Below are 14,206 nucleotides of genomic sequence, written 5' to 3'. Positions count from 1 at the left end.
TGTTGGGGTGTGTGTATGGCAGGTGAAGTGATGGATCGGGAACAAGCATTCAGTTCATAACAATCCATCACCATAAAGAGAAGACAAGGCCCTGGTGGACCAACCAACTTTCTAATGGCTGCCCTCCTCTTTGTTTCCTCCACACCCACACCCAAGCCTCTTGCAAACAGCTAAGAACGTGGTGCCTCCCGTGTCAGTCCACCTCCGTGGACTAGCATGTATTGTTGTTGCTGTTCAGTCACTCTGTCAAGTCAGACTCTTTGCAGCCCCAAGGACTGCAGCACGCCAGACTTCCCTGTCCTTCACCATCTCCTGGAGCTTGCTCAAACTCATGTCCATTGAGTTGGTGATGCTATCCAACCATCTCATCCTTTGTTGTCCCCTTCTCCTGCTACCTTCAATCTTTCCTAGCATTAGGGTCTTTTCCAGTGAATCAGTTCTTCGTATCAGGTGGCCAAAGTATTGGAGCTTCAGCTTCAGCATCAGTCCCTCCAATGAATATTCAGGTCTGATTTCCTTTAGGATTGACTGGTTGGATCTCCTTGCAGTCCAAGGGACTCTCAAGAGTCTTCTCCAACATCACAGTTCAAAAGCATGTAAAATGAGTACAATTATATAGTAGTTTGAACGTTCTTTGGCATTGCCCTTCTTTGAGATTGGAATGAGAACTGATATTTTCCAGTGGCCACTGCTGAGGTTTCCAAATGTACGAACATATTACAGGTAATTATAAAAGGTTTGATGATATGGGGTTTAAAGTGTCTTTTGAGTAGAATCCAATTTAACCCTCTACACAAACGCATTGCTTCCAGGTGGCACAGTGGTAAAGCATCTTCCTGCGAATACAAAAGAGTCAAGAGACAAGGGTTCAATCCCTGGGTTGGGAAGATCCCCTGCAGGAAAAAATGGCAACCCATTCCAACCCCATGAGCAGAGAAGCCTAGTGGGCTGCAGTACATGGGGTTGCAAAGAGTCGGACATGACCAAGGATGCATGCATGCAAAGCTTATTTATATCCATGGGAGAATATGGTGAAAGGAGTCTTCCCCAAAGTTATTGAGAGGGAGAACACCCTTCAGAGAGTGTTCATCTTGGTGGCCAGAGGTATACAAGAACAGTATGATCATCAAATAAGTGGGATGGAAGAGAGGCATGGACAATTCTTGAAGATGGAGAAAGGATCTCCTTTTATGTACAATACATAAAGGAATCTTTGTGTGATGCATCCCAAGTGAGAGTCATCCCTGAGTGTGGTAGAATGTTAAACACCAATCAGAGCTTCTGTATTTAGTGCAGAAAAGGTGTTGTTATTTAAGAAGATAAAAACAGAATATTTTATTTATTTCTGTGCCTGATGGCTTCACCTTGATCAGAGTCTGTGTTGAACTTAGATAAGTCTGAGGAAACAGTAATGAGCTGATTATAATTGGAAAGGGGACAATAAAATTATAGTTTGTCTTATAAGACCCCTGAAAAATGACTGGGGACATTTTCCAAATGGAAAATGAGAATAATTACTCAGTGAGAATCATACATAAATAAATTAAAAAACCCTCTCCTGGTAGCAGCTGTCTCTGGATGGCAGGGTTATCTGGGAATGACCCAGGTTTATTTCTTGTCTGACTCCAAGCTCCCAAGAGCCCACAGTACCCACCTTCAGTGCCTCACAGTCTTGGGGAAAAAGTCTTGATAACAGGATTCACAGTTTTTTCTTTTCTCACATCTTAGTTTTTATCTTTTCATTAAGTTTGCTGTGCTGATCCCAGCTGTCTGAGAAAAAAACTAAGGTGACACTGTCTCCTCTGAGTCACTCTTTTTTTACTATTTTTTTTAAAGAAATTATTTAATTTTTGGTGGAGCTGGGTCTTTGTTGCTGAACATGCTTTTCTCTCGGAGAAGCCAATGGCACCCCACTCCAGTACTCTGGCCTGGAAAATCCCATGGACAGAGGAGCCTGGTAGGCTGCAGTCCACCGGGCCGCGAAGGGTCGGATATGACCGAGCGACGTCACTTTCACTTTTCACTTTCATACATTGGAGAAGGCAATGGCAACCCACTCCAGTGTTCTTGCCTGGAGAGTCCCAGGGACGGGGGAGCCTGGTGGGCTGCTGTCTACCGGGTCGCACAGAGTCGGACACGACTGAAGCAACTTGGCAGCAGTAGCAGCAACATGCTTTTCTCTAGTTGAGGCCACTGGGGGGCGCCTCTCTACTATTGGTACACAGGCTTCTCACTGCAGCGCCTCTGCCTGTTGAGGAGCATGGGCTCTAGAGGGCGTCTTCGCTGAGCAGGGATCAAACCCGTGTCCCTGCATTGACAGGAAGATTCTGTACCACTGAGCCACAGCGCAGCCCTCTTTTACTACCTTAGTATCACTCAGAATAGCATCTTTGTGAATCAGTGAATGGATTCTTGATTACCCAGCCACCCCATCATTCTCTGCTTCCTGAATGTATATCTGATTCAATCAATTAATCTAGAGAAAAATGACAATCCAATCAGGATCAATCCAACGGGCTCTTTAATCAGGTGTCCCTTTCTGGCTGGGTTAGTAGTGGGACAGAAGGATGATGGAAATAGAAAGGCTTAAAGCAGTCTGGAGCACTGGAGAAGAGATGCAGGATCTTCCTGCTCTGGAGACACCAGTTGAGTTCTTCACAGCATGTGGGGTCTGAGCACCCCACCAGACACATAACACTCGAGAGTTACCACCTTCAGGTAAGGACACCCTTTTCTTACCCATGATTAATTATCTCCACAGTGTGGACAGGAGTTGAAGCTATACCAGGAGGTCCTGGGACATCCCAAGTCCTTCAGAATCTCAAGTAGTTCAGCCCGACACTGGGCAAGTCTCCCCAGATGGGGTATTCCCTGAGAGCTGGAACTCTCACTTCAACTGAGCAACCTGAAGGTCTGTCCAGCAGCTTCTTCATGATGGTCATGGAGAGAAGGTTCCCACACAGACTGAAGGACATGAACTGGAAGCAGCGGCCCAGGGCAGGCAGAATGGCTTTGAGGTGGGAGTTCCTGATTCCACATTGCTCTAAGTACAATCCCTGGAGGGTGGCTGCACTTTCTCCAGCAGAGCTGGGAAGCGCTCGGGACTGGAGTAGGTCATGGTGACCTCACTCAGATCCAGGGCCTTTCGCTGACTAATTCTATCATCCTGAGCCCATCATACATGGCAGTAACACCACTGCCTAGTTGGGTGCATCAGTGAAAAGCTTTCTTCTGAACACATGGAAACTGAAATCTACGACAAGATACATCATGAAGTGAAAACAGACCCATGGTTTTGGACATCTGCTCAATGTGAATGTGAAAAGGAAAGGTGATCCTGCAGGGGGAAATGTAGTCTCTGTGGTAATAGAGTGCTTGTGGACATGTGTCCTGTTGAGTTAGGACTAGCAACCTAAATTTCTCTAGGTGGATTGGAGCTTGAGACTCACAGGTTGGAGTCATCCCGGGGTTCAGTTCAGTTCAGTTGCTCAGTCATGTCCAACTCATTGCAACCCCATGGACTGCAGCACGCCAGGCTTCCCTGTCCATCACCAACTCCCAGAGCTTACTCAAACTCATGTCCATTGAGTCGATGATGCCATCCAACCATCTCATCCTCTGTTGTCCCCTTCTCCTCCCACCTTCAATCTTTCTCAGCTTCAGGGTATTTTCCAAAGAGTCAGTTCTTCGCATCAGGTGGCCAAAGTAATGGAGTTTCAGCTTCAGCATCAGTCCTTCCAATGAATATTCGGGACTGATTTCATTTAGGATTGACTGGTTGGATCTCCTTGCAGTCCAAGGGACTCTCAAGAGTCTTCTCCAACACCACAGTTCAAAAGCATAAATTCCTCAGTGCTCAGCTTTCTATCCCTGGGTGAAAGTGAAGTTGCTCGGTCGTTTCCAACTCTTTGCGATCCCATAGACTGTAGCCTACCAGGCTCCTCAGTCCATGGAATTTTCCAGGCAAGAGTACTGGAGTGGGTTTCCATTTCCTTCTCCAGGGGATCTTCCCAACCCAGGGATCGAACCCAGGTCTCCTGCACTGCAGGCAGACGCTTTACCATCTGAGCTACCATTACATGGTCCCTGGGTAGATGGTTATAAAGAAATGTTCAGAAATAGAGACCCTCATCGTAAACATACTGTTGTCGTCCATGATGTATTTTTCCTAATTTTTCAGTTCATACCACGGGAATCTCCAGACATTAATTTTTTTTTTTTCTTTTAAGGGAAGCACCAGGAGATGGTGAGGGACAGGGAAGCCTGGTGTACTTCAGTCCACGGGGTTGCAAAGATTCGGACACAACTGAGCAGCTGAACAACAGTAACTTCTTACCCAGGAATGTCAAAGTTTCTGGAGCTCAAGCCTTCACACTATGAAATTTAAACCAGTGGACCCTTGGCTCTCAGTTCACTGGCCCCGACTTAGAGTAAGTCCGCCAGCTTACCTGGTTCTCAGCCTCTATGAGCAGGCAAGCCCTTTAACATAGTACATCTCCTCTAATACATATATAGATGATCCTTGAAAATACTGGTTTGAAATGCCCAGATTCACTTACAGATGTTTTTCAAGAGCAAATATAGCACTTGGGATCTAGTTGGTGGAATCCAAGGATGTGGAAAAGGAGAAAAGGATGGTAGACTATAAGTGATATGGGGATTTTCAACTGAAAAAAGGGTAGTGCCCCTAACTGACACATTGCTCAACAATCAGCCGTACCCTAGTGGTTACTCAGCAGAACCCTGACGAATGCAGTATCTTACCACAGGCAAGGAGGTCACATACACCCACAGGTGTTTTGTTATACAACCTGACATCTGATGTCAAAACATGCCATTTTAGCCTTCTGTAATGGAGAAAGACAGGAGATTTTAAGGGAATAAAGATAATTTCTCATTAATATAATGTGAAAGTGAAGTCGTTCAGTCGTGTTCGACTCTTTGCGACCCATGGACTGTAGCCCACCAAGCTCCTCCATCCATGGGATTCTCCAGGCAAGAATACTGGAGTGGGTTGCCATTTCCTTCTCCAGGGGATCTTCCTGACCCAGGGATCGAACCCAGGTCTCCCACATTGCAGGCAGACGCTTTAACCTTTGCACCACCAGGGAAGCGATATAATTTTAATGAGGTATAGAAACACTAAAACCATGTTATATGCCTCTATGATTGTAGTACTTTTCTAAAAGATATTTATATAACTTCCCTAGCCCAGTAGGTTAATTAAGAAGGACCATTATCCATCTGGGTAATGAGTTGGCAAGGCCCAGAAGTTCAGCTTATCTGCAGCATGGGCAACCCCTTCTAGAGTTGGGAGCCATGCCTTTTGAAGTTAAACCTTTTCCTCCCACAAAGAAAGGTCAAGAACGGAAACTTATGGAGGAACAAGGACAAGGAAAAGCTCATGTCCAGAGTCATGGCCTGACTCAGCAGGAAGAGTCCTGACAGGCCTTTCACTCAGGTGGCTCATTGCACACTAAGTATGTTCCTCTCTGTGTATTAACCCACTGAACAGCCCCAGAAGTAAGCAAGGAGGTCAGAGATGCTCCAGAGAGAATAAAGACCTGGTGGGAGTGGTAAGGATTTGGATTATAGACAAGTCAGTGCCGTAAAAGAAAAACTAACTGTCTATATTGGTAGAATTCAGTCAGTATTTGTGAAGTGAATCTGTGAATAGATCCTTGATTACCTGGCCACCCCATCATTCTCTGCTGCCTGAATGTATATCTGATCCAATCAACTAACCTGGAGAAAATGGAGATCCAATCAAGATCAATCCTATGTGAGCTCTATAATCTAATCAGGTGACTGTTTCTGATTGGCTTGGCAGTAGGACAGAGGGATGAGGGGAGTAGAAAGGCCCATAATAGTCTCAAGCACTGGAGAAGAAGAGCAGTTTTCTGTCTCTGGACACACCAGATGGGGTCTCCACAGAGTCTGAGGTTTGAGCATCCTGCCAGCTACATCTGAGCAGTAAGTGACCACTCTCAGATAAGGACATCCTTTTTCTTATGGTTAGTTAATCTCGAAGGGAGGCATGTATCTCTGGATGGTAGGGAGGGTTTTCAAAAGATTGTTTCTTTCCAATGAATATATTTTAGATTTTGGTTTTGCCTCTCAGTGTAGTTTTGCCTGAATCTGAAACATTTTGATTTGTTTCTTAGTTGATAACATTTTAAAGTCAAAGCTCCTCTAGAAAATAAAGCTTACTAATAAAAAAATAATGGGAAAAGGCCAGGCAAGTATGCTTCCTTATAAAAGATTTGAGTTCCCTAAGATCAGGGGTTCCTGAACTATGATACAAACCTGGCAAAAGCACATTACCTGGGGGGTTTCTGTAGTTTCCTGGGGAGAAGCATTGCTAAAATGAAGTTCATTCTGTTTACTGTGCTGTAAGTAACAAAAGTCTCTTTTGGGGCTATGCTGCAGGGTCTGCAGGATCTTACTTCCCTGATCCTTTATAGATCATAGCCCTGTCATGGCAAAGGGGCTTGGGTAACTCAGTGAAGATAGGAACCATTCCCTGCAGGACCACCCAAGACAGACGGGTCATAATGAAGAGTTCTGACAAAACATGGTCCACTGGAGAAGGACATGGTAAACCACTTCAGTATTCTTGCCTAGAGAACACCATGGACAGTAAAGACATGACACTGTAAGATGAGCCTCCCCCCAGGTCAGAAGGTGTCCAATATGCTGCTGGTTAAGAGTGGGCGACCATTACTTATAAGTCCAGAAAGAATGAAGTGGCAGGGCCAAAGTGGAAATGATGCTCAGCTGTAGATAAGTTTGGGTGTGAAAGTAAAGTCTGATGCTAAAAAGAAAAAAAACAATACTGCATAGCATCCTTGAATGTTAGGTCCATGAATCAAAGTAAATTGGATGTGGTCAAGCAGGAGATGGCAAGAATGAACCTGGACATTTTAGGAATCAGTGAACTGAAATGGATGGGAATGGGTGAATTTAATTCATATGAGCATTGTATCTACTACTGTGGGCAAGAATCGCTTAAAAGAAATGGAGTAGCCCTCATCCAGTTCAGCTGCTCAGTTGTGTCCAACTCTTTGCTACTCCATGGCCTGCAGCATGCCAGGCTTCCATGTCCATCATCAACTCCTGGAGCTTGCTCAAACTCATGTCCAACGAGTCGGTGATGCCATCATAGTCAACAAAAAAGTCTAAAATGCAGTACTTGTATATAATCTCAAAAACAACAGAACTTAATCTTTGGTTTGATTCCAAGGCAAACCATTCAGTAACACAGTAATCCAAGTCTGTGCCCTAACCATGGAGCTGAAGAAGCTGATGTTGACCAGTTCTATGAAGATATACAACATTTTCTAGAACTAACACCAAGAAAGTTGTCCTTTTCATCATAGGGGATTGGAATGCAAAAGTAGGAAGTCAAGAGATACCCGAAACAAGAGGCAAGTTTGACCTTGGAGTACAAAGTGAAACAAGACAAAGGCTAACAGAGCTTTCTTAACAGAAAAAGCTGGTCATAGCAAACACTCTTTTCCAGCATCCCAAGAGAGGATTCTACACATGGACATCACCAGATGATCAATACCAAAATCAGACTGATTATGTTATTTGCAGTCAAAGATGGAGTAGCTCTATACAGACAGTAAAAACAAGACCTGGAGCTGACTGTGGCTCAGCTCATGAGCTCCCTATTGCAAAATTCAGGCTTAAATTGAATATAGTAGGAAAAGCCACTAGACCATTCAGGTATGACCTAAATCAAATCACTACAGTGGAGGTGACAAATAGAATCAAGGGATTAGATCTGGTAGAGTGCTTGAAGAACTATGGACAGAGTTCCGTAACACTGTACAGGAGCCAGCGACTAAAACCATCCTCAAGAAAAAGAAATGCAAGGCAAAGTGATTGTCTGTGGAGGCTTTACAAATAGCTGAAGAAAGACGAGAAGTGAAACACAAGGGAGAAAGGGAAAGATATACTCAACTGAATGCAGAGTTAAGAGAAGAGCAAAGAGAGATAAGACTTTCTTAAAGGGAAATGCAAAGAAATAGAGAAAACAACACAATGGGAGAGAATAGATATCTCTTTAAGAAAATTGGAGATATAAAAAAAACCATTTCATTCAAAGATGGCCACAATAAACAACAGAAATGGTAAGGACCTAACAGAAGCATAAGAGATTAAAAACAGAAGGTGAGAATACATGGAAGAAATATACAAAAAAGATCTTAATGACCTAGATAAAGACAATGGTATGGTGACTCACCTAGAGCCAGACATCCTGGAGTATGAAGTCAAGTGGGCCTTAGAAAGCATTTGTATGGACGAAGCTAGTGGGGGTGTGGTGAGCAGATTTTAAATAGTTCCAACTGACCTGTTTAAAGTCTGAAAGTATGATGCTGCTGAAGTGCTTCACTCATATGTCAGAAAATTTGAAAAACTCAGCAGTGACCATGGAGCTGGAAAAGGTCAGTTTTCATTCCTATCCTAAAGAAGAGCAAAGCCAAAGAATGTTCAAACTACCACACCACTGCACTCGTTTCACAGGTTAGCACCATTATTCTCAAAACCTTTCAATCTAGCCTTCAGCAGTATATGAACCAAGAACTTCCAGATGTAGAAACTGGGTTTCAAAGAAGCAGAGGAACCAGAAATCAAATTGCCAGCATTCCTTGGATCAAGGAGAAATCAAGGGAGTTCCCGAAAAACATCTTCTTCTGCTTCTTGACTACACTAAAGCCTTTGTGTAGATCACAACAAACTGTAGAAAAGTCTTAAAGGGGTGGAAGTACCAGACACTCTGTCTCCTGAGAAACCCGTATAGGGGTCAAGAAGCACTATTAGAACCAGAAATGGAAAAATCGACTGGTTCCAAATTGGGAAAGAATTAAGACAAGATTTTATATTTTCACCCTGCTTATTTACCTTCTATGCAGAGTTGTTGTTGTTCAGTCCCTCAAGTCATGTCTGACTCTTTGAGAATCCATGGACTGCAGCACACCAGGCTTCTCTGTCCTTCACCATCTCCCAGAGTTTGCTCAAACCCATGTCCATTGATTCAGTGATGCCATCCAACCATCTCATCCTCTGTTAATCCCTTCTCCTGCCTTCAGTCTTTCCCAGCATCAGGGTCTTTTCCAACAAGTCAGGTCTTCCAGTCCTCAGGTGGCCAAAGGTGGGTGTGTGGGGGTGGGGGTGGGGGTGGGAGGAGGAATTTAAGGGAAACCTCTTCTGGTAGCAACTGCCTCTGGATGGCAGGGATATTTGGGACTTAACCAGATTTTTTTCTTCCCTGGCTCCAAGTCCCAAGGAGCCTACAGTGCCCACCCTCATTGCCTCTCAGTCTTGAAAATGTCTGATCCAAGGAAATGTCAGACCTCTTCTCCTCTCACATTCTTAGATTTAGTCTTTTCATGCCATTTGTTATCTTGATCACAACTTCCTGGAGAAAAAAAGCCATCTAAGTTGAGAGTGACTCCTCTGAGCCACTCTCCTCTGCTATGTTTTTTTTTAAAACTTTGTTTTCCTGATTTTTGTTTGCCTGACTCTTCATTGCTGTGCAGGTCTTTCTCTAGTTGTGGTGAGAGGGAGATACTCTTCCTTGTGGTGCCCAGGCTTCTTATTGCGGCTTCTCTTGTTGTAGAGTGCAGGCTCAGTAGTTGTGACTCCTGGGCTTAGTTGCCCTGGAGCATGTGGCATCCTCCTGGATCAAAGATCAAGCCAGTGTCTCCTGCATCGGCAGGGGGATTGTTTACCTCTGAGTCACTAGGGAAACCTTTTTTACTACCTCAATAGCACCTCGAATAACGTCTTTAAATTTTCTTGTTTCCAAAACTATAAAAATGAAAAGAAACCTTTATTTTACATTGTTGGTGTCATTCCCATTGTCCCTTTAGGAATGCCCAGCTGCAACCTGTCCAGACCCATTCTTACTTCTCACTGACAAGTGTCCTGACCTGTCCACCTTCAGAGAAGATGTGGCTTAAAATGTGACCACATCTTGGACAGCTCTTCCCTTCCTGCCTGAATACGTTCACAACCTCCTGTGTTTCCTACTTAACACCTGAGTGACAAGCTGATACCGGGATGAGTGTATTTTGTTTTCTTTGGGAGCAACATCACTGCTTTCATGAAGCTATTTTAATTCAGGGTCATTTTGCTAATTTTGACTTCATCAAAATTCCACCAATAATGATACTTTCAACTTTTTAAAAAATTCAATGTTATGAACCAGTAATCCTTTCCTGTCTGACCCTCAATAGTATAACTGTCCATATCAGTTGAATTCAGTCAATGTTTGGGAAGTGAATCAGGGAATAGGTCCTTGATTACTCAGCTACCTGACCATTCTCTCCTTCCTGAATGTATATAAGATTCAATGAACTAACCTAGAGAAAAATGAAGATCCAATCAGGATTTATCCAATGGGCACTCTATAATCAAATCAGGTATCCCTTTTTGATTAGGTTAGTAGTGGGACAGAGGGATGATGGGAATACAAAGGACTATAAAAGCCTCAAGAACTGGAGAAGAGGTGCAGAGTTTTCTGGCTCTGGAAACACCAACCAGCTGGGTTCTTTAGAGTCTGAGGTCTGAATGCCCTGCTAGTCATAGCAGAGCAGTAAGTTATCATCCTCAGACAAGGACGTCCTTTTCTTACTTATGATTAGCTAATGTTGAAGGGTAGTGTGTATCTGTGGATGGCAAGCAGAGTCTTCAGAAAAAATCATTTCTCTCCCAAGAACACATTTCAGGTTTTTATTTTTCCTCTCAGTGTAGTTTTGTCTGAATCTCAAACATTTTGATTTGTGATTTAACTGGTATCATTTTAAATGTCTTTACCAAGCAGATATTTTTAATGAAGCACATAAGTTTGGAATTTTATTTCTTGAAATTTAAGATACATATTTAGTTCACAAATGGCATTCATCTTAGGAATACCTGACAATGGAGGCTGTATGGACCCACATGACTCTCCTCTTCCCATAGAGTTAGAGCTCTAACTGATGGTCAGAATATTTTCCCCAAATAAAGATAGAGTCAGCTTTCATGCACTTCAGTATGCATTTCTAGGTGGGACATGAATTAAGCAAAGCAGTAGATGGACCTGAATGGGCTAGTGGTTGCGTTTTGCCTCCTTAGTACTAGCAATCTTGCTAGTTCATATTCAGAGTAAAGAGAGTTAACACCTTGTCCCCCCGACCCCTGCCTAGTGTAATATGGCTAAGTGCCTCACTTGCATCCTAGCTAGAGCAGTGACCTTGGCCCTGAGTGGATTCCTTGGAAGGGTAGGGAGACTGCCTAAGGTATGTTCCTGAATTGCCTACAATGGACCACTTGTTCCCTGGCAGTTTCAACAGGAGTCATTTTGGAGCATTGTCAGGATGAGTATCCAGACCCCACCCAGACTCTTTGACCTGGTGGGAATGCACCTGCTGAGGGGTGACGACTTGGCCTTTTCTACTCTGGAGAGTCTGCCCACAGAGCTCTTTCCACCCTTTTCCTGGAAGCCTTCCATGGAAGATGTGTTGAGATCCTGAAAGCCGTGGTGCAAACCTGGCCCTTTGGCCGCTCGCCTCTGACTGACCTGCCTCATGTGGGGCCCCTACAAGCTTGAAGCACTCGATGTCCTGCTTGCCCAGAAGATCCGATCCAGACTCAGGTAACCTGGTAAACTCCTGGGAGTCCCAGGGAGACATCTGGGTTGAGGGAATACGGGTGAAAAGGGATGGATCAGAGTTCTAAGATGGCAATGATGAAGCCTTGGCTTGCTGTGGGAACTACCTTTCGGAAGTATAATAGTGCCTTTAATGAAGGGTAGCCTGAAAGAATATTCCCCAACCCCTCTCAGTCATGCTTAGAGTTACTAGAAGTGGAGAATCAGTAAGGATAAGAGGGCAAAGAGGAAAGTGAGGCAGAGAGGGAAGAAGGCAAGGCAGCTGGTGACATCAGGAATGTTAAGTTACTGCACAGGTGGACAGTCTGTTGTCACGTTGCGAGGCTTTTTTTTTTCTTCTTTACTCTGTGTACCTTTTAATACATCCTAATCAATCTCCTTCTCCCCTCCTAGGAGGTGCAAACTGCGGGTGCTAGTTTTACAAAATATACTGGCCAGAGCTCCTGGAGCATGTGGTTTAGAGTCAGCAGTTACAGGTGCTCAAGCTCACAAATGGCAGCAGTGGCTGAGCCCAGGTCAATGACAAAGCAGCACTTGGCTCCACTGAAGATTTTTATGGACCTTTGCCTGAACAAAAAGACCCTGGACAACTTCCTCACCTACTTCCTTTGGTGGGTGGAGCAGAGAAAGTCTTCCATCCACCTGTGTTGTTAAGAAGCTGAAGATTGTTTCAATGCCAATGGACAATATCGTGAAGTCCTGAGCATGGTGCAGCTGGACTGTATCCAGGAGGTGCAAGTGAGTTGCACCTGGAATCTGTCCACCCTGGCCACGTTTGCTCCTTTCCTGGGTGAAATAAGTAATTTGCAGAGAATCTGTTTCTTCCCCATCCACGTGTCTGCCTTTAAGAAGCAGGAGCAGGATTACCTCCCAGTGCAAATTACTTCCCAGTTCCTGAGGCTGGGCCACCTCCAAGATCTCCATCTGGAGTCTCCCTCCTTCCTTGAAGGCTGCCTGGACCAGATGCTCAGGTGAGTGTGCACCACTGACTGGGTAACATTGAACATTAAAATGTCAAAAGCATTGTCTCCTTTGTTGCTCTCTCCTAGAATGTGGTGTTCCACAACCACACAAGTCAAGGTAGGGGGTTACACTGGTCTAGCGGCTCTTGTGAGACACCCTGCTAGAAAGATACAGATTAGTGACTGGGATGTTTGCACCCCAGAGTTGGTAATTTCCTTCTTCTTTGGAGGTGTCTATATTGAAGTGATAAAAATAGGTAAGTAAAAAGGACATTGAAGTGGAGAAACTACATCAGATCAGATCAGAGGATTCCTGAAGGGAAGCTCTATGCTCCCAAGGTTAGTGCCCGCAATGAACCTGTTCTAAATTCCCTGTGTGTAGAAGGGTGTTTTGTGCTCTTGGTAAGTTAACTGATATATGGGAGAAGCATGGTTCTGCAGATGATGTTAATCAATCTGAGAGAAAAGGATTATAAAAAGTGATAGAAAGATTGCAGACGATGCAAAAACATGAGCCCTTTTAGACTGGCATCACATTTCATGTTGTGGGATCTTGTGAAAGTTGTTCCTTCTGCATGCTTCCCTACAGCCTTGCCTGGCCAGAGATACAGGATCTGTAGCTCAAGGCTGGACTCAATGAAGCCATACCTGAAACCATTTTTAAATCTCGCCTCCCAACACTAATATTCAATGATGTCCACACTTGATGGAGACTCTCTCTGGATCTCCTCATGGCATGTTCTTGTGATTCCATGAACTTCATTCATCCTCAGAAGGAAGTGGAGTGTTTTGTACTCTGCTTGATATATGAGGGGAGAGTGTGTTTCAGTTACCGTGAAGTGACTCAGTACCACAGTGAGGTTGATAGCCCTCAGACTAGAATGAGACTGGGCAAATCAGCATATTGACCCTCAATAGATGATCAGACGAAACAGCCCTGTAGAAACCATTTGTCTATCACCTGTACACAATCTGGCACCCCGTTCCCAAGAACTAATTATTTGGTTTCTCCCCAGGTGCCTTAAGTTCCCCTTAGACAGCCTGTCAAGAACCAGTTGCTGGCTTACAGAAGCACATTTGACTTCCCTGTCCCAGAGCCCAAACATCAGTCAGCCTGGCTCTGAGCGGTGTCACCATGACTGACTTTAGCCCTGAGCTCCTCCAAGTTCTGCTGCAGAAAGTCGCAGCCACCCTCCAGGAGCTGGGCTTAGATGTGTGTGGGATCACGGACTCTCAGTTGGAGGCCTGCCTGCCCGCCCTGAGCCACTGCTCCCAGCTCAGGTCCTTCAGCCTGTGTGGGAACTTCCTGTCCATGGCTGGCATTGAGAAGCTGCTGCGACACACCATTGTGCTGCCCTGTTTAAGGCAAGAGCATTATCCTGCCCCTCAGGAGACTTACAGACCTCGGGGTGTTCTCCTGGAAGCGAGACTCGCCCAGCTTCGGGCTCAGCTGTTGGAGATTCTGAGAGACTTGGGACATCCCAGGATCATCTGCATTAGCCCCAGCCCCTGTTCTTGCTGTGGTGAGGATTTATGCCATCACATGGAGCCCATTGTATACAGCTGTCCTGTCCCTGCCTAG

General features: G+C 44.7%; 1 protein-coding gene across 1 annotated transcript; it reads left to right on the top strand.

The window, feature by feature from the left end:
- Positions 1 to 11,369: 11,369 nt before the first annotated feature.
- Positions 11,370 to 14,206, top strand: LOC138090280 (PRAME family member 12-like). The gene is made up of 3 exons (XM_068985781.1): positions 11,370 to 11,427; positions 12,318 to 12,633; positions 13,720 to 14,206. Exons 1-3 carry the CDS (start codon positions 11,370 to 11,372, stop codon positions 14,204 to 14,206), a joined length of 861 nt encoding a protein of 286 aa, XP_068841882.1.

Source organism: Capricornis sumatraensis, chromosome 14, assembly GCF_032405125.1.
Source record: "Capricornis sumatraensis isolate serow.1 chromosome 14, serow.2, whole genome shotgun sequence".
Lineage (NCBI taxonomy): Eukaryota > Metazoa > Chordata > Mammalia > Artiodactyla > Bovidae > Capricornis > Capricornis sumatraensis.
This window is presented reverse-complemented; position numbering and strand designations above follow the sequence as displayed.